Source organism: Anopheles stephensi, chromosome 3 (genome assembly GCF_013141755.1).
Source record: "Anopheles stephensi strain Indian chromosome 3, UCI_ANSTEP_V1.0, whole genome shotgun sequence".
Taxonomy (NCBI): Eukaryota; Metazoa; Arthropoda; class Insecta; order Diptera; family Culicidae; genus Anopheles; species Anopheles stephensi.
This window is the reverse complement of record NC_050203.1, coordinates 82,932,372-82,957,016: the sequence shown is the minus strand read 5'-3', so window position 1 is coordinate 82,957,016 and position 24,645 is coordinate 82,932,372. Positions and strand designations below refer to the sequence as shown.

The following is a 24,645-nucleotide window of genomic DNA, read 5'->3' as shown; positions in this document are numbered from 1 at the left end:
AGTGAGGCGAAAGGTAAACAACGAGCGAGATGGTGACATTAAAGAATTAATTTATTAATGCTTGACTTGTAGGCGCTCTACAGGTTAGCCACTTTGGGGTTATTACTTATGATTGGTGTGGTTTGGAGCAGGTTAAATGTTACTCAATCTGGTAGAAAACAAAGGTTAAAGTTTTGTTATTGTTTTTCTTTCTCACAGAAATTTCCTAAATGGAAGCGCAGGAAATTATGCATTGGTTGTTCTTTTCCAATTTCTCAATTAACACCCATATTGCATACTTTCAGGCGCAGATACGAAAAACATGCTTATTGCATACATTTATGCACAAATTTCTGTTAGAATTTTAAATATTTTCTCAACTTACCTTATTTAAACGCAGATAAATCTACTTTCTTTCCATTTTATTTCGGAATATTATTGACTTAGCGCAAAATTAAATCAATAAAAATGGACCGGAACAAAAAACAATCACACACAAGTGCCATGTACGGTTACGACAAAAGAGAAACGTAAGTAAAAACAGATAGGTTTATATTTTTGAATCACATTCGCTAGAATGGTTAAAAAGTGGTTGAGTTTCGAAAGTAAACCAGTCACAGCACAGCGTGTGCGTTCGGGAGAACGGTTGTAACACAATTCTAACGCTGCGTAAATATTCACTGACTTTATCCTGGATAGAGAAGAATGTCTGTGCATTCTGTCTACGTTTAAATGAATGAAATGAAATTTGACCGTTGCGTAGCAGCAATCTGTTAGCTGATTTTGCTAGTGTTTTCTGAGAGCGAAACATATAGATACATAAAACATATACACATTAAAGAACACACATTTTCTTCCACAACTAGCACACAAATGCACCCGCCCGTCAGCATAAAAGCATTAGCGCGGCACACTTATAGCACTGTTCTTTTTAAAGAGAGTGTTTTAATACGTTTCTTACTGTTGCTATGCTTATTATTTAGCCAGTTCACTTCACTTCGAACATTCTCATAAGGTTTACAAGTTACATCTGAAAGATCTTTTAACGGTTTTTTGTTGTTGCTTTTTATCTACCAGCTGAAGTATTCGATAGTTTGGGGTTACCCCATTTTTACTAAACACACCTACAGAAATCTCCCACAGCATGCACCAAACAAACGAAACATGTACACACACTTAGTTCCCAAAAACTGCATGCAGCTTTTCCGTTTGCCCAAACCGTTCCTACCATTCATTAGCTCCGTTTAGGTTTGGTTTTTTGCGTTCCCCCCATTTTCACCAAAGGACAGACAAAACAAGACAAAATACAGTTTGCAGTAAACTGGGGTTTAGATTTTTCTGGATGCTCTTTTGAAAATAAACATATGTTATTTATTTTTCCATTCTTCACTAATGCTTTTGATGTGTATGGAGTATAAGTGTTTGTGAGTTTTGCGGTGTCGATCTTCCGATCATCGGTTTCTGCATCGCCTAAAGGACATTTGGACATTTAGTTGCACATAAAGATAAATATGAATACACCTCTGTTTTGCCGTAGTCTGCTGTCTACCAAATAAGCTTCCTCTGTCTTGCACTGTCAACCGTTCAAAACTGCCGCATGAGAGAGATATTACTACTCTCGCTAATCCCTCCGGCTCGGCTAAATAGTGTGCGTGTTTGTGAGTTTTCTCTTCCCTGAAACAGGGGCGTTCAAGTGTTAAACGGGTAGTGGTAAATATGTATAACAATAAATTCAATTCTAAGTGTAGCTCCTGTTCATGCTCCTGTTCTAGCTGCCAGCGCAGGTCACTCTTTACTCAGGCTTTTCTTCAGCTGTTTTTCTCCCTCCCTGGAAGGATGCTATAGGATAATATAGTTTGCTTTATCTTCTTTTGCTTATACATTTCATCTGTGTTAAAAGTTCAAAATGTGTTTCACATGTACACACCGCATTCCTAGTTCGCAAGTGGTGCTAAACTGTATGATATATTCATGCATTGAATGCGCTTTGCAGTGCGCATTGCATACCTTTCGAAAGCTGACGGACAACGATCGTAACGTATGCAATCCGCACAGACAAGCGAGCATTCGGTCTGCAACGATGAGCAGTAGGCAGCGTGGTAACCGCTGTACAAATGCTGCACTCCACTCCGTACCGCTGTACACAATCACATCAAAGTAGGCGTACGTACGGTACCGGTTGCTGCTATAAACGTACCAAGCCACAAAAGTAGTAGTGAGTTAGGTGTTTGTATTTGTAATTGTATGGTGGGCGGCACATTAGAGGGGATGTGTGGAGGAGAGGCTGGAGGCGTGTGGTGATGAATTGATCCTGTCCTGGATTGTGTCTTGTGGGAACGAAAGGAGGGATACACTGATTGACATTTTGTATAAGTATATAGTGTATATGCACATAATGCGTGTATGTATATATATATATATATGTATTTCCATAGTGGGGTGTACCATGTATGCCAGTCGGCGCCATCTCTATCCTATATGTTGGTTTCTGTTTTGTGCTTTCGCTTCCATTTTTTTGTTTGGTTTTTTTTGTTTGTTTATTTGCCCCATTTAAATGTATATGTCTATATAATTTATGTGAAATAGCTCAAAAAGTATCATATATATGTATATGTATATGTATATAGTAATCCATTACAGATTTGGTTTTCCTTTGTATGAGTTTCCCATTTGTTTTATACGCTCGTAATCTCGTTTATCCGTATCCGTCGTTGGTCATGTTGATTTTCCGGTGCAATTTGTCCGTGTTCCATTTTGTTCCGTTCGATTCGTTTAGTGTTTTGTTTGTTTGTTCGTAAATACATTTGTGTTGTTTGTGTAAGTGCAAAAGAGTGTGTTTGTGTGTGTGTGTGTGTGTGTGTGTAAAATTAAATGAAAAAATCTCCATCCCCAATCGCACAACTGTTGCTAGAGACGATACTGAGCTGACAGCAAAAAAAAAAGACCGACCAAAGAAACTCAACCTCCAGTATAAACATCGAAGTGTCGGAAGAAAAAGCAACACTACTAAGAAACAGCATTTTTGGTTTTTGGTTTTGTTTTTTTGAAGTAGAGTTGTATGTAAAACATAATCCGGTTTATTAGATCTTCTCTTCTTGCTTACTTAGATAGGCGCGCTTAACGCGTTGTGCTTCAACAGGTTTAGGTTTTCAGATAAATAAGTTCACAAAACTAGTGTGTATTCCATTGTTTTTGTTGGGTTGTGTAATTGTAGGGGTTTCCCTTTTGTTTGTTACTTCATTTGTTTTTACTCAGTCTCTGATTAATTCGTTTTACTTCTTCTCCTTTATCTCTCGCCTGCTTTCTCTCTTTCCACGCACACATAGATACTTCTGCGGTTGCCATTTGTTTATGATTCAAGTTGTCCAAATGTGTTATGTGTTTTCGCCCTTCTGCCTGTTTGTTTTTTTTTTTTTGTAAAGTGTAAACAAATCACTATCGCCATCTTGCGCTTAATTTTTCTTTTTTGTTCGTAGAGTTTGTCGCTTTTAGTACATTTTGTTGATTAGTATAATTAGTGTCCACGCTCAATTCTCGCTCACAATGGCGCCTTGCTTTTCGATAGGCGAAAGTTTCAAGTCCTGGCCCGTTTGATGCCAGTTCCTTATGTTTTGATATACATGTATAATGGTGCAAGTGAAAGAGAGAGGGAGAGAATGATGTCTCCAGATATATCCAGTGCATGTTTCGTGCTCCTCATCAAACTTTTCTCCCCATCCGGTCGTCAGAATTTTCTTAGGAAAGATGTTGTTTTGCTACCATTTTTTTTTTGTTGGCGAATGTGGATTGGAAATTGAATGCCCCCAAAACCAATAAAAACAGCCGAAAAGGTGTGCGATTGCGGCCGAAATGCTCGCAAACGGGCCCAAGCCGAAACTGTCGATCCTTCAAAAGTGGGCGCCATGTTGGGTTCGGTTAGTAGTTCTTAGATGCGACTCCCAAGCGTTTCCGCCACAAGCTTTCGCCCGGACAGCTTCGAAACCCTCAACAGGCTGGAGTTGCGGGCTTCGAGCTGTCGAACGCTGATGTTGGTTGGGCGAGTCTGTGTGGCGTGGCTGTGCGGGGACGTTGGTCGAGCTTTTGAGCGGGTACGTGGGTAAGTAACACTTAACCTGGTGCGGTTACAGTACAATATATGCTCATCTTACTGAAGATCGTGAAAATACGCACACTCCCGATAGTTGCCACTGTCGCTCGCTCGCGCTATAGATAGATTGTATATGTGTGAGTGAGATGGTTTTTTTTTCTGTTGCTGCTTCTGCTCTATGTTTGTTTACTCTTTTTTTCTCTTCTTTTGGGTAGCTTTAGTAACATGCATACGTTGAATCACACATTAAATCACTAAAATGGGTAAAAGTGGAATAAGCATAACGTTTCGTTACTTTCATAAAGTACACATTTTCATCGAACAATTACATACGCTTAGTTGGTTTACCTCGTGCGGGGCGTTTGTTTTGTTTTGTTTATAACACTAAAATGCATTTTCTTCCCCCCGTCACGTGTTTGTGTGTTTGTAGTATATAGTATGGTAAAGGTTTTCTGGCTGCTGCTTTCTATATATGTGTGTGTGTGAGTATGTATACTAAATGGTTGACAGCTTGTCGGACACACACTCGCACGTCCTCTACTGCGATAGTGAAGCGTGCGTCGTTCGCCGATCGGGCACTACATCGAAGGAGCCGCTGACAGATCTGTCAAACGGCGTACCGCTGTAACAATGTTCCGTACCGCAAAACCCTCCCGTTCGTACACTCTGGTGCGAGCGACGCAAGCGCTTCAGCGGTGCAGTAGCGACCGGTGTGCCGGCTGTTTCTACAATAAGGAATCAAAAAATATATATTTTCTTCCCCTTGCCTAACCTCACTTTCCATCCTCCCATGCACTTCCTTCGCCCGATTGTACCTCTCTCGTCCAGATCTTGCCCAACAAAACGGTCGTTCGTTCGTGTTCGTTGCGGTGTTCTTGTGTTTGGATATTGTTCACGTTTACTTCTGTGGACTGTCGGTCTGCCTGCCCTGTCTACCAAGCACATCAAATGTGCCGTACCCTACATCCTAGGTATTTGGTTTGGTTTTTCTTCCTTTTCTAAATTCCTACTCCTACCTAATAGCTGCACTCTGTGATCTCTGATGATCGCCATCTTGCTTCTTCGAGTTTTGTGCTCTATGAATTCCGCGTGTGTGTGTGGCGCGATTTTGAATCGCTTTTTGTACGAAACGAACTCCTCCCAAAACTCGAGCACCCTGCCTCGAGGTCGATAAAATATATACTTTTCAATTCACTAATTCAGACTGCCCCGCAATCCGCTCAATATATGACCATAATCATCATTATCAGCTCCAGTGGTTTGTGTAGTAAGGTTTTAAAATACGTTACGAGGGGAGGGGGAAACATTCTTTCCTTTTGTCTCCCACCTATTCTCTCTATCTCTGTTGCTTTTTGCAATATAATATAATGTATATATGTAATGTATGTATATATATATAATTACTTTTTGTTATGTATAATAATGTATTGTATGTATAGATATATGTATGACGTTTGTATCTTCCTTTTTTTGGTATGCCTTTGTAATGAGTTGTCCGGGGTTTGGGAAAGGATACTGGGTTAGGGATAAATATCCATCTGGCTACTACTGGCCTTCAACGTAACGTAACTGACCGCTGACACACCAAGTCTGCCAAGAGGTGCTAGGTGAAAAACAAGAATTTCAACTTAGTGTACGCGTTAGTACGCTTAGTAGAAGTAGTTATAGGAGGTACATAGATGATTTGTTTTTTTTCCATTTTTCCTTGAGTGAGGACCCACGGTCACAGTCACCCACAGTTAGTAACATTGATTGGCGATGTGACGATGACGGCTAAATAGTAGGTGAATGATAGGTAGTAGTCCGTTGGTTCAGGAGGTTTCCTCTAGAGGCCATGTTTGCCATTGTTGCCCCGCTTTGTCCTTGCATTGATCGCTTCGCTCGCTGCAAAGATGATATTCAAAAGAAGGTGTCGATTTTTCGTCTACTGCTGATACTGCGCTGATCTGTCTGATCGGTAGGCCCACCGCCGCATCCCGGTCTCACACCCGGCCAGCACCACTTTGCAGGCTGGTGGGCAAAGTGGTCCGGCCGGGTCAAGGATACCGCCGGTGCATCCACCGTACCGAAAGATGATCTGCTCGCTGCTCTGCATAAGGGTGTTCTCAAATTGACAGTGCATCAGTTGTGCTCGCTGTCCTCGCAGCGTACAGTGTGTGTGTTTGTGTGTAAATGTGTTTGTTTTTGGTATGGATTTCTTACATAAATTTCTTTTTTTTTGTTTGTTTTGTTTTGCCTGTTCGATTCATGGTTGTGCCGTCTTCCGTTTTGAGTGCGTGCATCCAGGGGTTCGCTTAGCGTGTAGGTTCTGTTTAATCGATTCAATCCGAATAACTCCGTTAGCTTGTTTGTCGTCATCTGTCCAATATGGTTCCCGCTTCGCGCTAATAGCTTCTCCCCCATATTTTATGTCCGGGGGAGATTACTAAGCATTCGAAAGGGGAAACTTTTGTTAACAAAATCATCTAAAACAACAAAGAACGTTAGAGGCAATTCTAGTACTCTAAAGGAGTTGAATTAAAAAGGCGCAGAGCGCAACGGAACTCCGATGATAAAACATCTTAACTTGGCCACTCAACAAGAGTGGGTCTAGGAAGTGACTTATCTGTGTTTTAGACTTGACATAAAATCAGATCTGACAGGAGAAATGAATAACGTTTCACCGTAAAGGAACTACTACAACTAAGCCCAACTAAATGCATCCGTATCCGCTCACATCTTCAGCTGATGATTCACTTGTCCACTGGTTTGTCGGCCGCCTTCGCTGCTTCCGGTGCTGCCTTGTCATCCTTTTCCTGATCCTGCGAGCCCTTGTTGCTGCTGGTGGATTGTGGCAGTGCCTTAAGGATGGCATGCACCTCTTCCGCGACGGCCATTAGGACGAACTCGAACTGTTGCCTGGTGGCCACGAGCCCGGCACGCTGATCGCGCAGATGTTCCAGTGTTGCGGCAATGTCAATTTCCCGGGCGCCCTTGTTCATGCGTCCAAGGACCAGATCGAGCAAGATGTAGGCACCGGTACGTCCCGATCCATTGCTAAAAACGGGATAAAAATACGATCGGCATGAGAATTTATTCGAAACAAGCAGTATAGAGCATCGCATTGCCTACATTTAGGCGTATAGCGCATTCACTTACCTGCTGTGCACAACGATCGGACACGAACGTCCTCGGTACGACTTGTTGACCTTGCGCCTGAAATCGAGCAGTGCCTTCGCGGACGTCGGTACGCCACCCTGTGGCCAGGACAGGAAGTGGAACTGTGTCACGGTACGCGTTTCTCCCGTGCGCAGGTTCTTCAGGTAGAACGACCTCACCAGGTAGTCATCGCACCAGATATGCTCGCTAACCAGATGGACCTCGTAGATGTGATACACCTCGGCACCTTCCTCGGGCCAGTAGCGAGCACACGCCGGCTCACCGTTCTCTTGCAGACGGCACAGAGCCACGAGAACTACAGCACCCTGCTCCCAGACCATCTGCCAGAAGTGTGCCAGCGTCGACTGCATCGGTCCTTGAGCAGCGACATACGCCGGGGCACGCGGATCGTGATCGGTGATGGTGGACGCGTTGATGTAGTCCATGCCTTCTGCGTTCGCCAGATGGTTCAGCACAACACGCGAATGATCGTACGGTAAAGGTGCACCGGGACGGTTTAGTGGAGCACACTGGGACTGTAGTGCCGCATCCCGTGCGCTCGGTTCCGCCTCGTACCGGCAGAGTGCTTCCCATTCGCGCTGGAGTCGTCCCTTGTTGCGCAGGTGGTCCTCCATGTACGACAGCACCATATGGCCGGTGGAGATGTCCATGTTCGTTAGCGCCGGCTCTTCGCTCCAGGAGGATGTGCTCGAGCGGGACGATGGAGGTCTCGCTTCGGCTTCCTTCGTCAGTGCCGTTATGCGTCCGCCAGGGGAATCCGAGCCAGTAGGTCCCGTTTTTCCACCTGCCATACGCGCTCTGCAAAGGTCCTGATAATCCTTGCTCGAGCTGTCGGCACCGCTCAATCCCGACTGAAGTCCTCCCAGTTTGTCCTTCTTCTTATCGTGCTTGCGGATAAGGAACAGCGTCATCGCAACAACGATAACAGCTGCTGCTCCTGCCCCAGCAAACATGTAAGCCATAACGTGGGTAACGTTCGGTCCATCCTCGACACGCTTCAAACGCTGTGAAGAGACATCGTTTTCCTTGGTCTTATCGCCAACGCCGGCCTGTATAACGAGCACACCCAACCGTCGCGAGAGATTGTTCTTGAAGCGGCTATCGTTGATCTGCTTGGCAACATCGGCAGCCGTTTTGCGATCCGGGTTCGCCTCCACACGGAACGAGACTTCGTGCCGATCGACTCGTGGATGCGTGAAGTAGCCCTGCATGTTCAATAGCTCAGCCAGCGCGGCCACAATCCTCGATCCATCCTTCCAGTTGTCAATCCTGTTGAAGATCACGAAAAGGAGGTTAAAATGTGAGCTCGCCTAAATGTATGCAATTTGACAACCTAAAAGCACTTACGGATTCTTCAGGATAACGTGCGCGTACTCCGTATCGACCGAGTGCGGTGCATGGTCGTCGTCCGTGTGGGCAAACAGTTCCTTCTTCGATTTCGGTCGCTTATCCTCACCTGTGGCTGCCGGGTGAGGTTTTTCCTCTGCTGGTGCCATCTCCTTCGGTGGTTCGCTAGGACTCTGGCCCGATGGTGGTGGTGCTGCCGGAGGTCCCGGTTTCTTCACGTCTAGCCGCTCGCGTCTGGTAAAACCAAGGATGTTGTCCAGCAGGGTGCGCGCTTCATCCTTGCCTGGTCGACCACCCGACTTTGGAACGTAAACGAAACCTCCCTCGGTGTACAAGCCACCTGCTTCCGGACCGGGTGCATAAGCAGCTACGGCTGACTCACGGAAGTTGCCCGAGGCTGGAATTTCATTGCGCGTATGAGGAACTGCTTTGTGCGGATGGGTGTAGAACTTGTCCACGTTTGGGTCGTTAGCTTTCGCCGCTCCTGGTTCTTGCTGTAGTCGGTTGACGTTTTCGGGCGCAAAGTTGGATATCTTCGGGATGTGATGCTCTTTCGCGTACTCTCGGAAGGATGACGTCTTGGGGTAGATGTACTCAAACTCCGGATCTACGTCGGCCGGTGTTAAGCGATCGACCAGTTCCTTGAGAGCGCGTTCCTCATCATTTCCTGCCTGTTGATCGCGGAAGATGCCCGAGCCGGTCGCTCCCCGTTTGCTCGCTCCGTATGCCCACTCACGCTCACCTTCCGCCGCCTTGAACGGTAACAGCTGGCTGTCTTCGATCTCGTTCATCTCAGCTCCCATATCCAGATAGTCCGTAACGTCCGGTGGATGTTGCTGCTGCTGATCGGCATCGTACTGCTTGAGCATTCGCCCGAGAGCAATCCGCCGCTGCAGCTCCTGAAGTCGCGCTCGCTCAAGCTCAATTGATGGTGCACGCGGATCCAGAGGAACCACCTCCGGCAGAATGTCTAACTCAACCGGTGACTCCATCTGCTGGTGTGCGAATGCTTTCTTCGGCGGTGGATAGTATACCTCGTCGGCGTACTCCTCGTTCGGCGGCGTAAAGCGTACGAACGCAAGCGGACTCTGGGGGCCAAGGATCTCCGGATCCGGCGCTAGGTTAGCGCACAGCGTCTGCGGGATCTCCGAGTTGGTGCGGATGGCGAAGAGCGCACCCTGGATGCGGCACTGGGTGAACGGGTGCTCCCAGCCGAGACCGGCCCCCTGGAGCTCCTCGAGCATGCGCGCCAGGATGCGGCTCTGGTCCTCCTCCAGCGGTTTGCGGAAGAGTTCCTCCGGTTCCAGCCCATACTGCGGTAGACACTTTCCAAAGGCGAAGTCTGGAACGAAGGTGTGAGAGAGAGACAGCAAATAAATGCCATTGAAACGGTGATCAATTACGGAGATCCCGCGATGGGAGATCCGGCCGAGATATGCAACAGGAGATAGGAGTGAAACTAATTAGCGAACTTATATACACGCTCAGACCATCGATTAGAGGCAGTAATTGGAAGGAACGAGTAAAAACGGAACGAACACTTAATTGGATTCACGGTAGCTCCATCAAACGACGGACATTTTTGCCGTGGGCTTTTGATTGATAGCAAACGAAGAAACTTCTCCACGAACGGAACGGCGTCCTATTAGCTCCCTCGCTCTCTCGATGGTGGCTACAAGCACGTAACGGATACTTACCATCATAGCACCATTCCAGGTGTTCCAAGCAAAGTGTTTCCGCAAAGAGGCAACCTGAAAGAGGCGAAACAAGAGAAAAAACACCGTTAATAATCCGATAGCGAGTGAAGATTAGACGAGAGCGGTGCTTGAGAGGTGGATGAGATGGAACTGAGCCAGACGTCAGCGAATAATTATCCTACGCAAATAGGGGGTTCTACAGGAAACAGATAAATCATTCTGATGTCTTTAATAGCGTATTGGAGGTGAGGAATTCGCTTGAGATTCTCTTATCCACCGCTTAAAGGTGTCTTTCATTCCGAGCTCAATGGTACTTCGGCTGTAAAGAGCAGTCGAACCCACTCACATTGATGGTGATGGTTGTCTGCGCCATTTTCCAGTGTACAAGGACCCGCAGGACCATTATCGAAAGTATCTCTGTGACGAGTGGGATGTCCCTCTGCCGCTCTCTCTCTCTCTCTCTCCCGTTTTAACCTTTGGCGTGTCACAGGGAAACGGTTATGTCTTAGGCACGAAGATGAATGCTCCCCAGTTGATGAATCCCACTGCATTAATAAACAAACTCAAGCGAGAAAAAGCGAACCGAAGCGAGCACCGGATAACCGCCGAGCACACAATGCCACTTGATGCCGGGGCATTGAAAAACGGTTTTTGCAGCGGAGATGATATCCCTCTGATATCCTCCGATTCAAACAAAACTGCTGATGAGTGCGCTCTCGGGGCTTTGCTCCATTGCCAATCCCATCGGTATCGCTGGGACGAGAGGACTTCAAGGACATCGCGTAACGCTTCGCGAGTGCACACAATACAACCGGCAAGAAAACATCCTCTTCAGAGCGACAGGAGGCCCCTATATTCGGCCTACATTCTGTGAATCCTGCAGGCAACCAGCGCTGCTCGCTTCTGTCCAACCTCATTAGACGGCACGGCAAAGGCACACTCGTGTACACTCATTTTCACACGCCCCGTGATGGTGGTACGATGAAGGATGCGTTGTGGACAGGATTATCTGACATTTAGGGCGAGTGGTTTATTTTCCTGTGGATGAATGCCGACGCGAACAGTCAGACGCTTCAGCGTGTTGGCGCGTGGTGTTTTCTTTGGTTAAAATATTGATTTTGATGGTGCCTTATTCGCACTAAAAAATGACGTCTAGAGCCTCGAGGGAGCGGGACGAGCCACGGGCATGCCGAACCGGCTAAGGAGATATTCAATGATTTATGGTGATTATTTTGTGATTACGTTTTGCTTAGATCATGTCATCTGTCAGTCAGTAAATGGATTCGTGGAAAATAAACCAGCGGGAGTTCGGTCGTCCGAAACGCAGCTCATAATGCCCCACACGAAGCAAAAGTAACGGCGAAACGATAAAATGAGCAATTTATAATGATAAATGAGTAAATTGATCGAAATTCGTGGGATGGAGTGGTATAGCCTTGAGTCGATCGAAAAGTTGCGCCTGAGAGTATGCAATTTCTTGTTCGACTGTTTCGCAGAATCCGAGGAGTTCGGTCAAAAACTTTACATTGCATACTTTACGGCGCGTTTTCATGATTGCAAAAGATTCAACTCGCAGTTATTTTTAGTCGAAGATTCTAAACAGATGAGAGATTTTCTTTTGCTCTTTTTACAAATCAGTAAAGAAAACTGTCTGTCAAATATTTCTCACACAGGAAATCTTTCATTTCTCTCGTTCTAGCAGCGACCACTCCAATAGCCAGATCGATATCAGTCCGTCGATTGACTCGTCGTGACGTTTCAATTTGATTCCACCGCTCCACGCTGTCTATAAATAGCACCGACCGCTTGTTGACGTGGCTTCTCCGACGGCAGCCACTCAATACCCGAACCCGTCGAAAAGATATCGCCAACCCCCCAAAGTTAGGTTCAGTAAACATATGCTTCCTTTCCGTGCCAGAACTCGGAGCCCATGTTGTGTGTGTGTGTGGGAAAAAGCGGGACTCTGATGCAACAAAATTCCTTCACTCGCGATGCCTTGCCAGCCCGGTCAGACCGTGTCCTGACTGTGTGTTTATTTTGTGCCTTCGGTCCTCGGAATCGGCATAATACTGTCGCCATTTCGACAGGCGCTTGAGCTACTTCTGCTCGGTCGCTTCTCCGATCGGTGAATCTGTGCCCTGTGAGCTACGAAAAGCACTCTAGCGCATATTTTCACACATGTCATCCCACCCTGCTGGGAGGAATATTAAACAACATTTCAATAAAATAAAAACCCTGTTAACCAGCACCAGGGAACAGCGGAGTAGGTGGTGTTGTCGAGTGTGCTAAAAATAACTTTCGACCGTTTTTCCCAAGTACCGGGCACGGCAGTGAAAATGTGTGTGTGCCACCTGTTGTAGTCCTTCGCACGCTCGAAGATCCTCTATACAACGTGCAATTTTGATCGCTATTTTACATGGCTGTAGCTGCATCTTGTGTGACGCTTTCAAAATGGCCAAAGTTTTCGATACCAAACTATACACTAAAAAAAAGGAAAACAAAACATAAACCGTCGTAAGAAACATGTTGAACATGTCTTTTGGCACGCATCGGTATAATGTTCGTGACACATGGTACCTTACCGGTTGATTTGCCTTTCTTGAATATATTTTTTCAATTCACCAGTGCGTGGGAAAAAGTAATTAGAGGCTCCACATTTTGACGCTAGCTGACGTCAAACGAGAATGACCAAGTGAGACAGCGAGCGAGAATGTAATTTATATTCCCGCTCGTTTTTTCCTACTTATTTTTGTTGCAAATAAAAGCTTTAAATCGTATTAGGAAAATGAGCACAAAAATATCACGTCGTCATTCGTGCGAATATCAAACGTTCCTACATCAACTTAATTGGTGTTTGGTGCCTGCAGCAAGCGCTGGCGTATAGCAGTGTGTTCTATTATTGGAAAATGGTAGCGTCTGGAAAACAGGGCGAAAAAAAGAAGACAGGAACAATGTGCACCTGTCTTTGGCTGTGATTTACATTGTTGAAATTTAATCCTACATTCCAATAAAAGCATTTTCCCGCTACTAGCTTCCTTTCTGCTGGTTCGGTGCCCTGCTAAATCGTCCTTGGACGCGTCCCACACAGCCACGGGCCGGTGGTAGATAAGCATCGTGAAAAGCAACACAATGAATTAGTGGAATATATAGGCAAAGCGATGTTTCCGGCCCCGGGCCTGTTTTGCGCATTTTGCTGGCACGAAAAGCAACAACAAGAAGAAGAAAAAAACAAACAAAAGAGAAGAGAGCAAAAAAAACAGGTTAACAAACGAACGCGATAAGCTGTCAAATTGACGCAGTCAACGGTGAGTTCCAGCTGCGAAGTCGTGAGTGTACAAGGTGGAACTCACGAGCAGCTCGCTCACTGTACCGAACCACCATCGAAGGCGAATGACGTCAAACCGCCGGTGGAAAACTTTGGGCAACCGGTATTTTAGGTTAGGTTCTTAGATCGATTCGATCCGTAGGCTTCCCTCAATTTTTATTCCCTTCAGGTTTGTTTTGCTTTGTGCCGTGACAATATTTTATTGGCAACGTTTGTTTGTTTCCTATTTTCCCTTTTCCGGAATCGAATGCCCCCTTGTTTTTTTTTCGCTGCTAAAGCCTCCCAGGTTAGATGGCGCGTGGGTTGTCGGTTTAGAGTTCCGACAGCTCCCACATTCGGTTCAACCTTTGGCATTCGTGCATGGAAGCTCCATACACGCAAACAACCAACGAGCTATGGTACGCGTACGTCAATGTGGCCGGTTTATGTATGTGTGTGTCCTTTTTTTTAATGTGCCACTTCCGGGTTCTGATTTTCTATTTTACAGCCCAAGAATGGAGGTCTTTAGGTTTCTTGGCAATTTTCTGTCCCTTCCGGCAGCCATATGTTGAAGGTAGAACCTTGATAAATGGTTTATTTTTGTCCCTACAATCCACACCGATATCGATTGATCGGCTAAGAAACTGGAATTTAAATTTAGATCACGTGCTGTTTGAGAGTCAGAGGTTGCGTAGCGTCAGCTGCTTATTAAACGTGTAATTATTTATAAGCGACGTGCTTTCTAATGCTAGATTATTTATTTCAAATCATTCAGAAGCGTAATAGATGAGAGAAAGGCTTGTTTTGTCATGCGGGTTGCATACTTTTCTTCCGCATCATACCAACATAATCGTTAGTAGCTCGTTGGATACAAGAGAGTATTTTAACTAACCAACACTCAATTCCCAGATGGAAATAAGCTAAAAGCTTTGAAATTCATGCCCGACGCGAGCTACAAGAGTTCATGCAGCTTCAGCCAACAAAAGGTCATTTCCTCTTAGCTTAATTTATTTACAGCCTTAATCCCATTACAAATATGTATTTAGGACATTCGCTTATTTATTTAAAATAATTACGAGCCTAATTGATGATAAAGAGCCGTATTTTGTTACGCACATTGCATACTGTAAGGCGTAAGATATTCCGAAATTAATTTACCTTCACACTATTTGATGCGAGAAGTAATTTAACCTTGAAGTTTTTGAGTTAACAAGAACACTCGGATTAACCCACACCACCCACTGTCAAGCTTGTTGGTTGGAAACAAGCTGGAAGGGCACGAAAAAGACACATCCTGTGCTAACTTCAAAAAGCTCATGCCTGCTCACACCAACCAACAGGTAATTCGGTCCTTCGCTATCCCGGCCCCATCTTGGCGCATTTTATTTACAACCTTAATCACGTACGCTCCATTTTATCACACCCCCGAGGGTGGATGGTTTCCGATTATGGAGGCTATAAGCGAGTACTGACGGTGGTTGGTAGGGTACTTCAAAGCGCTCGAGAGCGCATATGTTGGGAATAAATTATCATTTTCTACACCCATCACGAGCATAATGTAACTGTATGTGTGTGGGTATGAGGTCTCGTGGGAGCCACATGAGTAGGGAAAAAACATAAAGACACATCTTGGCTACATGCGGTCAATATACACTAGAGCCGTGCATAGTCTTAGTAAAGTAGATAGAAAGTTAAAAATTGCACGGAGTTGAAGAGTAAGCTTACTTAAGCGGCTTACATGTACACTGTCGAAACCCCCCAAAACATCTCTACATTCGTATGCTACCAAAGATCCGAAGAGTTTTTTTGAAAACATTCCCTTGGTTGTGGTTTTTACCAGGAACAGAGCTTTACCTGGCTTTACCTGGGTCAACATAAGATACACAAAATTGTCATTATCCTCGGGAGCTTTCCATATCCAGCGCCCAGCAGCTTTCATCCACAGAAATTCCAAAACGGACAGCTTATACAACACTGTCAATGACATTCCGACATCTCCGAACCTTCGGACCGGTCAGTTGCCGTTGCCCCTGATGTGCCAATGCTCCTTGTGTCCGCATTCTCAAGAAAAGACTGATGCTAAAAATGGTCTCGCAAGGGTGTATCGATAACATCGATAGCCTTCGCTTTCAATAAACAGCTTTGTTGCTTCACTTTACCTTAACAAACAACAATCCTCGGACGAATCAGCCCATAGCTGGCACAACGTGGTGCTTGTTTGTGCCATCCCGCTCTCCTTAATCGACGAAATTGATAGGAAATGGCTTCGGGCATCTCTTCGCTTTTGTCAGTGTATGTGTGTGTGGATTAGGTTACAAATTAATACTGCTTCCATTTTGTGTATCGTTTTTTGGGGGTACGTTTCCGTGTACCAACACTACCACGGCTACTATTGCTTCTGCTGTCACACCTCTGCAGTGACGCAGATGAGTTTGGTAGAAAACTGTATATTTATCGCCGTATCGCCGACCAACAGGTGGAAAATACATTTATTTAATTATCACCATCGTTCACCGTGGCATTGTGCACAGCGGGAAGGTATCGCTTGCAAGGTCATCGAAAGGACAGGCTCATCAATTATTCAGCGCTGCTCGTTTAACTGAGGACGAAGGACCAATTTACTAAACTTAGCTCGTTTCGTATAGCATTTTTAACCTTCTTGAGAGTGATTTAATAATATGATAAAAATATTAAAGTTCCTTCAATATTACTTATACCCTTTCTGAGATCACTTAACTCAAATTGCATACATTTAGGCGCAAATCAAAACGATGGCCTAAAGAATATTCCAAAGCGCGTTAATCCGCTTTCAAAGTATAATTTAAAACAAAACAACATTCAATAAAATCCACAAACCCCAAACCCCCTTACGCTCGGCAATGCCTCTAGCCCTCTGGGACGATAAATCTAAATCAGCGAACCCATCCCAGCAACGACCGAAAAGGTATTATTTCTCCGAATCCTTTCTGCGTACCTAATCCGCTTTCGGATCGCCCTGGTTTGGTTCCCATCGCTATAAAGGCATTAATAACCCACCTGCAGCATTAATCCAATCTTCCAAGCGCAACCAAGCACAATGGCACTGCCAGCAAGGTCTTCAGCTGTCGCCGTTAGCCGTCATCGATTTTGATTTTAATCCTGTCAAGCGGCTGTCGTGAGCGAATGCTGCCAGTCGGCAGGTTCCAGGCATCCTTCCTTAATAGACTGCTATTTACGCTTCATCAAGGATCGCCCCTTTGGAAACGGAACCCTTAGATGGTGACATATTTATACAAGCTAAGCCCTTGCGACACCGTTGTGGAAGCATTTTTTCTCCTTCAGTGGTCCAGAGACTCTGCTAGCTCGATACAGACTGTCTGGACTGGTCTGGAATGTGTTACTGAGAGTGAAAACCTTCGTTGCCCATTCTGCTTCAGCTAACAGGCTCCAACATCAAGTCCTGTATGTATGGGTGTGCAACAGTGCAACACACTGCCCAGTGATGCAATTCCGTGTTCGATGCAAAACGATGCAAAGCGCCGGATGCGGATGGGTAAATTAAACTTCCTCGGCGGTGCAATATTATTGCATTGACCGAAATTGAATCATGTCCCGGCATGGAATGATCTCATTAGATGGGAACGCTAGCCGGCAAATACTATTCAATGCCAGTGCGCTTCTGCATTAGCATAAAGTGCAGACCCCACCCCATCCCACCTACATAGCAGCGTTCCTCGTTATTAATAGAAACTTTCATCATGGAAGCAATCCAATCACGTGCTTCAAAACCAGGCCACATTCCGTGCTGTTCCTTCCCTTGCAGAAGGTGTACAAGTTACAGAAGGAAAAGAAAACAAACAAAAAACGATCGCAACCAGACAAAAAAAAAATCCAATTAACTCCTTAATTCCCGTAATCCGGGAGTGCTCACCGAGCCGGGAAACTAGCTCCATTTGGTAGGCAAATGCGCTCGGCTGCGAAACCCGGCTGCCTGTCTGTGGAGCACGGAGCTGCATCGGAATCCGGGAAATTCAAGGCCATCGAGGCTAGCCGTGCCGTGGAAACGTGTGGGAGTGCATTTTATGCAGCAGGTGCAGGTGCATTGCGCACCGAACCATGGACAAAGGCGAGTGTTTGGCAAAAACTCCCACACACACACACACACACACACAGAGTCTCTCGTGCGACCAATCACGGGCGCAACACGTACAACATCAATAGAAAAGGTTGAAGCCTTTATGCAACAGTCAGTAAATCATAGTTGGAGCTCTTTTTTCGCCCCCTGTTACCCTTTTTCTTTGTATGTGACGCAATGTATGTGTCCGATAAGGGGTTGGACATGGTTTTCTTGTTGCTGCACGGATCAATGGCGTGTGGGGGGAAGTGTTTTGCGTGTTGATCAAGGAAAATGTATTACACGTCCGTACGTCACGAGCAGGGAACGAGCTTTGTCCGTAAGGGGGAGAAAAATTGAGAGCGATTTTTCACTGCGAGCGTGCTAATATGCGTTGGTTGGGGTTCCTACGGTTTAAATTTATGATTTTCTTGCGTTTTTCTTTAAAAAATTTGAAATAGCTTTTTTTAAGGTAAATTGTGCTAACTGAACAACAAATTGCATACTTTAGGGCGTAATATTGGAAAAACTCATCAAAAGCGCCTAAAGTTATGCAATTTTCTGAAACATCTCTAAACAAGTGGGTTAACAAGCGCAAACTCCAGCTTAAACTCGCTTTTCTGTCAAAATGCTGTCAGTTTATGAAAAAAGCTATATTGTTGAATTATTCGCTCGAAGTTAATAATGAGTTGCATACTTTAAGGCGTATTCAACGGAACTCCCGAAGAGCGCCTAAAGTTATGTAATATATAAAAACAAAACGTTATTCGTTCCCTAATCGACATTCAAACATTTTCTTTGAAGTGCTTCAAGCAAAACATCTTCAAAAGAAGATTTCGAGGTAGATAATCCTCTTGCCTTAGCGTTAAACAAAGCGATTGACAAACTTAAAGCAATTCATCCCTTTCTCACCTCACACCGGATTACGTAAACGTGCTCCAGCCTTTCACCATGCCTTTCACGCGTGCTGATAAGAGATAAAAAAAACCGTCCTGACATAGTTTCAACCCTAACCCTGCACGAGTGAGTACGTATTTTCATTATGTAAGCATCCGTACCGATTCCCGGATAGATAACAGAAAACGACCTCAACGTACACATTACACCTCTCAATCGAGATACAACCGAATAGCAGCACGACACGCATCGGGACGTAAAATTACATCTAAAATTCAGCTCACAGCTCAGGCGCTTCCGAATTCCGTTTCCAGGAATCCGGATCCTCAGCCTTTCTTTTTGCGGAGATGAATTGAGTGATGAAACGCTGGTAGGATCCAGCTTATCGATCGAGGGGAAAAAGTTTTTAACAGCCTCTTCGATTCGGAACATAAACAAAAGGAGGAAGACAACGACACAAAACTTACCGATGTTGCCTTCGGCCGAGACGAGGATGTTAGTGCCACCGCCGGACAGCAGCAGCAGCGCCAGCAGACCGGCGGCCATCATCAAGTGTTGCCTCGAAGTGTTTGTCCATGCTGCCACTGTCGTCGATGTGTCAGTATTTGACATATTTGCGCTCTAGATCATCACTTTAAAGTGTTCCCGTGGTTGGCGTTTTTCCGGGGTGGGGGGGGGATGATTTCGTTTACCGCTTTTTCGTTCCAACCTGTACCTGTACCTGCTGTTGTTGCGTGAAGAAATGTCGCTGTGGAGTAAGAAAAAACGCACACATTTATTGGATTAGATCTTGTTCGAGTCGATCGATTAATTTCGCTCGGAGCGCATCCCCACCCAGTGGAGCCCATGGAGCAAAGAGCGAGGAAAAAACGATTGGAAAATTAGCCCAGCGCATGTGCCCCAAGCACCAGGTGGAAACGAAACGGACATCAGTTATGCAGGATCGTGACGTGCCTAGGAGGCGACCGCCATCTGGATGTACCAACCCGAACACAGGCAAACCTGTGTTTGTGTGTAGGCTTGATTGGGTTCGGAAAAGTCGACCGCTCTTAATAGCCCATCAAACACCGGTTCCCATCCATCTCTGATCCCTCTCGATTGGATCCGTTTTGTGGCTGTTCGGAGGCTTCCGGAAGTTGCCCCGATCGAACGTGACTTTCATTTTGTGCACGTTAAGCACAGAAGATGAGGATGGGTGAGCTCTTTCAAACGAATCGTTCGGCAGCAGTTTGCTGCCTCGGTTCGTTCATCCCTTTGCCGGCGACGAAGCTGTCTAATTCCCCGGGAGATCTGTCAAACCATCTATCCATCCAGCGAAGATGTCGTCAGATGAAGTGGGATCCCCCCACTGCCAGCTTCGGTTCGACTTCCTCTCCTCCACGAAACAACATTCGTGGGCGAACGTGGTCGAAGCGCGTTTCTTATCTTCCATATTGCCAACTGGAAGTTAATTTCAACAGAAGGAAGTACATATTGGAAAACTTTTCAAATGCCACTTTATCGGGGATGGGTAGGTAGAGTGGCGTGCACAAGATAAACGACTATTTTACACCGCGCTGCGTGTAAATAGCTCAAAACGTAATTAGGATCCCGGCACCAGGCGCCTCCATTTTTAACGGTCGTTTTAAAAATCCACCCGCTCGCAAACCGCACGGTATTTTAATGAATGTTAGCAGCAAAGTTCACGGCTACAAGTTAATTTTCGATACGGAATCGTATCACCGTGACAAATTCCATTGAACCTTTCACCCATCAATGTCAGCCAGTGTCAGTGACGGTGTCAGTGTCAGGTGAGAGGATGCATAATTGGATAGAAATGTAAATGAAGGCGCGCCACTTTTGGGCCGTTTCGGTGCAAAATTGATTACAGCCTACAGTTTGATGTAAATGGCAGTTCACAAACTATTGCCCGGGCGTAAGTTGAAGGTCAAACACATACCAGCTGTTCCCGTGTCTGCCGAACGGGTCTCGCGGGACAGTTTTGTGTAATAAACAATAGAAAAGGTGCGGCTTCACAATTGCCAGCCAATTCATGAAACGCGCTGGGTGAACCTTGTCCTTCACCTAGACGCTTTACGAAGTTTGTCCGCATACTGTGACGATATGCCATCGCTCTCGTTTAGTGGCAAACATTATTATGTTACACAGATGGTTACCGGGTACCGGATGCTTGCCTTTCGATAAAGTTTTCCACTGCACAATGTAGGAAAATTAACTTAAGCGGCAGTGAGCTCAAGACGCACACAGTTTTAATTGCATTTTATCAACAAAATGTCATTTCAGGTACATTTTTCCACTTCTTCACACTGTTTTTGTGAGGTAAAATATATTCAAACTAGTAAATAACAAGCTCTCTTTCTTTAGCTTTCCACCTAGCAAAAGGGGATAATTTTCCGACGCTCCCCGAGCTAAGGACATTAAAAGCCAATCACTTTACCGACGGCAACACAAGTACAGCGTGGCGAGATTTTATCATGTTTATCCAGTCCAGCGGACGTTTAAATAAAAGCTTTTATTTACTGCCTTTTGCTTCAACTCGCGAGCAAACAAGCGATCGCGAGGGTTAAACGGATAAGGTCAACAGGCATGTTGTCCTTTCCTGTTTGCTAGTCCAGCGGGTCTGATAGAAGGTGGAAAACGGCACTGCGAAACGTCGTTAAAGTTATTGCACAGCAACTTCACGGCACTCGGTGGCTTAGCATAGCACTAATTATGGCAGAATGGAGTTGAAGAAGAGCAGGAAAAATTGGGAAGAAAATTTCCTTCCTTTCAACTATAAGACAAAAGACGTCACATTTTTTCTAAACTGTTTCAGTTGGAAATTGCGAATGTTTCGCTTTGCTGTTCCACTCCGTATTCTAATGCAGATTTTTGCCCACTAAATCGCACGCAAAATAACGATTCCCCTAAATTGTGTAACAAATCACCGTGAACGGTTTTGGAGTGGAAACAAAAAATAAACACGCGCACGCACCGTTCCCGCTACATCTTTACGGGCACACAAGCTAGGTGCCGAAAAGCTCCGAAGGCTTTGCAGTCGGATTTGGAACTGGCACCATTTACCGGATTGCCGCTTGACGATAAGCCGCCTGCTCTGCTGTTCGCTCCTACAGCGGACGGTTTCTGTGCATACTTTACCGAAAGCAAAATGCTTCCGACGACAAGTCAACAGGTTCTACAGCGCCTGAAGGTGAGCCAGGGAGGGAAATGAGAGAAGGAAGGAGGACGATCGTGTTGCTTTTTAAGGTGTTAGTGAAAGGACATTCCGTTGCATGGAAGCCAACATCGAAGCGAGAGAGAGAGAGAGAGAGAGAGAGAGAGAGAGAGAGAGAGAGAGATAGAAGAGAACCACTGTGAGTGTGTGGTAGGAGCTTCTTCTTCCTGTTCGAGCTGTTTCGTTCGAACCAAACCAAACATCGTCGGCCTGAGTGCCACGAGGATCGACCGGCTCTCATCTCGCAGGACTAGCTTTCGATGGGACTCATGGGCAGGCTATGTGCAAAACCCATATCTTCCACATAACATCTCAATATACACACTCTCTCGCCAGCTATGACGGACACACAACCACCCACACAAACAAGCAACAAGACAAACAGCAAATATCCTGTGTTTTTTTTGCTTCTTCTTCTTTTAGCCATGAGCCACCAGGCGTCTCCACCTTTACGACGGAGCTAGGAAAAGCTTTTCCGACCCGTTCCACGGACAAGATAGATGCACAAGATGTATCTTTATCTGTGTGAATGTGTTATATGGTGTCTTTTTCTTTTGTTGGCATGCCAATTTTCCTCTCCTAATAAGGCTACGGTTGGCACCAGCCCCAGAGTTGGAGATTGAGATTTCACAACTAAATTACAAATGGAATAAAATATTATACAATCGGTCTAATATTTATTCTCTTCGTAGAGGAAAAAGTAGATCCCATGAATTCTTTTCGCTAACATAAGGTTGAGCTAATCAAGGACAAATTGAGTTGCGATTTTTTTTTGTAGTAATTTTCTCATACTATGCTCGCCTAATTCTACATCATTTTATACGTTTATCGTTCATTTACCTCTTTTGATAGTAAATTGCCACTTGTTTCTTCTGTTTCCCTTGAAGATCCGATTCAATATGGATGCTTACGTTACCACGGAATGCTGCTGGCAAGGAATTTGCACACCACAGAAAAAAGGACCTCTGTTTAAGCACGCACACCGACACGTACAGATAACTATTACAACGTACCCCGTGTGTTTAGGGTGAAAGAAAAAACTTAAAGCCAAAAACTAACAGAGAGCGTTCACCGAAAAAAGTAACCGAACCGAACACAACTCAGGTCAGAACGGAAACGGAAAAGAAAAACCCAACAAAAAAAATCACTATCACTTGGAAGGACTTTTCTGTGTTTTCACGCCTGTTTTCCCCTTTTTCCCTCGGTTCTTTGTTTTTTCGAGTCGGGCTGTGCAACACAAACGGGCTCTGTGCTGGACGCGGTCGGCCTAGTCCGAGCCTGACCGACCTTCTGGCAAACTAGTTGCCAAAAAAGTCCCAACTAATATGCACACACACACACACACACACCACGCACACACGCACGGTGCGGCTGCACTGCGTAGCAAACGACTGGTGCTCGCAGCAGCGCCTTCCGTTGTGAGAGAGCGACTCCGAAATGCAACCGTTCGCCAGGCGAACACACGGCACAATATGGTAGCGTTGGCGAACGCGCCCGAGGGCAACTCCCGGCCTGGTTGAGTGTCGCGCGGTCGGTTCGGGTGGCCTGGGACGCACACACACACACACAGATGAGTCCATCGATAAAAGCACCTGTTCCGTGCGCTTCTGGCCCGGGATCGCTTGAATCGCTCCGAAAAACGAGAGCGAGAGCGATTGAAAGCTTCCGGTGGAACAAGGTCTCAGCAGGAGCTTTTTAGCACTCATTTCCTGTGCGATACAGAACCAGGAAAAACACGACCCGCGTTTGCCTTCGGTGTGTACCATTTTCCTCCGTTTTTCTATCGCCAGCGAGTAGGCAGTTGTACGATTAATTTTCATTAACAAAATGTGTTATTATCGCTTGATTCGAACGAGCATCGCGAAAGCTGTTTCCTAAATGTATGCAATGCGCTTCACAGCTTGAAAGAGGAAAGCTGCTGTAAGCTGTAGCGTGTAATATCGTAATACATACTACTTCCTCGATGCCGTCATATTTTTTCATAAACACACACATACACACACACATACGCACACGCCAAAGATAAAAAAGATAAGGTTATCATTTTTGTGGCTCACCCCCAGTTCGAAACATACCATTAATCTTGTTGATCCGTCCTTTGCTTGCTCCGTTGCTGCATGAGTTACGTGTCTGTTTTTATCCTTTTCCAGCTCTTTTTGTACTCGTTTTCTCTTTCTTTCGCTGCTAATGCACACAAAAACAAACAACCAAACAACAGCGCACTGTCGAAGCTGTCACTTGCCTTCACCACACGCCACTGGCCGTGTTTATCTGATATGACGGACTCGGTTTGCTTACGCACACACACACACACTCGTGTTTCTTTTTACACGCTTTTCTTTTTAAGCTTTTGGCCGAAAATTGTCCGTAGCGTAAAGGGGTTCTACAAGTTCTTACGTTTTTCGAAAGCACAAATACTCACGAGGCACTTGATTTAGCACGATATTGGTGGCGATGTAAACAGCGTATAGTAATGTCCCCTGCATCTCTTAAGAACTCGTTGTTTGCTGGCGAGAGTGTGTTGCGTGAAGGCTTCAGTTCAGTTTTCTGCACGTCCCGCACTGGGTAAAGCAAACGAGCTCCACATAGATATACCAGCTGGTGGATAGAGATTCCACTCAAAATATACGTTCTGTTTGTTTACTTTTCTCTTAGCTGACGCTTTTAGTCTATTCCTCAAAGGCTCTGTGGATCCCAGAAAAAAAAGCAGCAAATGTTCCTATATCCTTGTACGCGCGGCCCTACGTCGTCGTCCTCTACGTCGGTGCGTATTTTGCTGGCGAATGACACTTCGCGACTGTCAGTCGAATGGCTCGGTACCGACCGACCGACAGCTCGGTGAGTGCCTTGTCCACCATGCTGGGAACC

At 45.6% G+C, this 24,645-nt stretch overlaps 1 protein-coding gene across 3 annotated transcripts; it reads right to left on the bottom strand.

Moving 5' to 3' along the window:
• Positions 1-1,306: 1,306 nt before the first annotated feature.
• LOC118513727 (receptor-type tyrosine-protein phosphatase-like N) lies at positions 1,307-24,616 on the bottom strand. Of its 3 annotated transcripts, none has more exons than XM_036059879.1 (6): positions 23,853-24,616; positions 19,031-19,311; positions 10,270-10,323; positions 8,573-9,914; positions 7,205-8,494; positions 1,307-7,102 (listed from the first exon to the last, which is right to left on the bottom strand). In XM_036059879.1, exons 2-6 carry the CDS (start codon positions 19,173-19,175, stop codon positions 6,799-6,801), a joined length of 3,135 nt encoding a protein of 1,044 aa, XP_035915772.1. In that variant the 5' UTR covers positions 19,176-19,311; positions 23,853-24,616; the 3' UTR covers positions 1,307-6,798. The 3 variants fall into 3 exon arrangements, with proteins under 3 accessions (XP_035915772.1, XP_035915771.1, XP_035915773.1); XM_036059878.1 differs by lacking the exon at positions 23,853-24,616 and adding an exon at positions 22,618-23,254; XM_036059880.1 differs by lacking the exon at positions 23,853-24,616 and adding an exon at positions 21,538-21,666.
• Between the last annotated feature and the right edge of the window lie 29 nt (positions 24,617-24,645).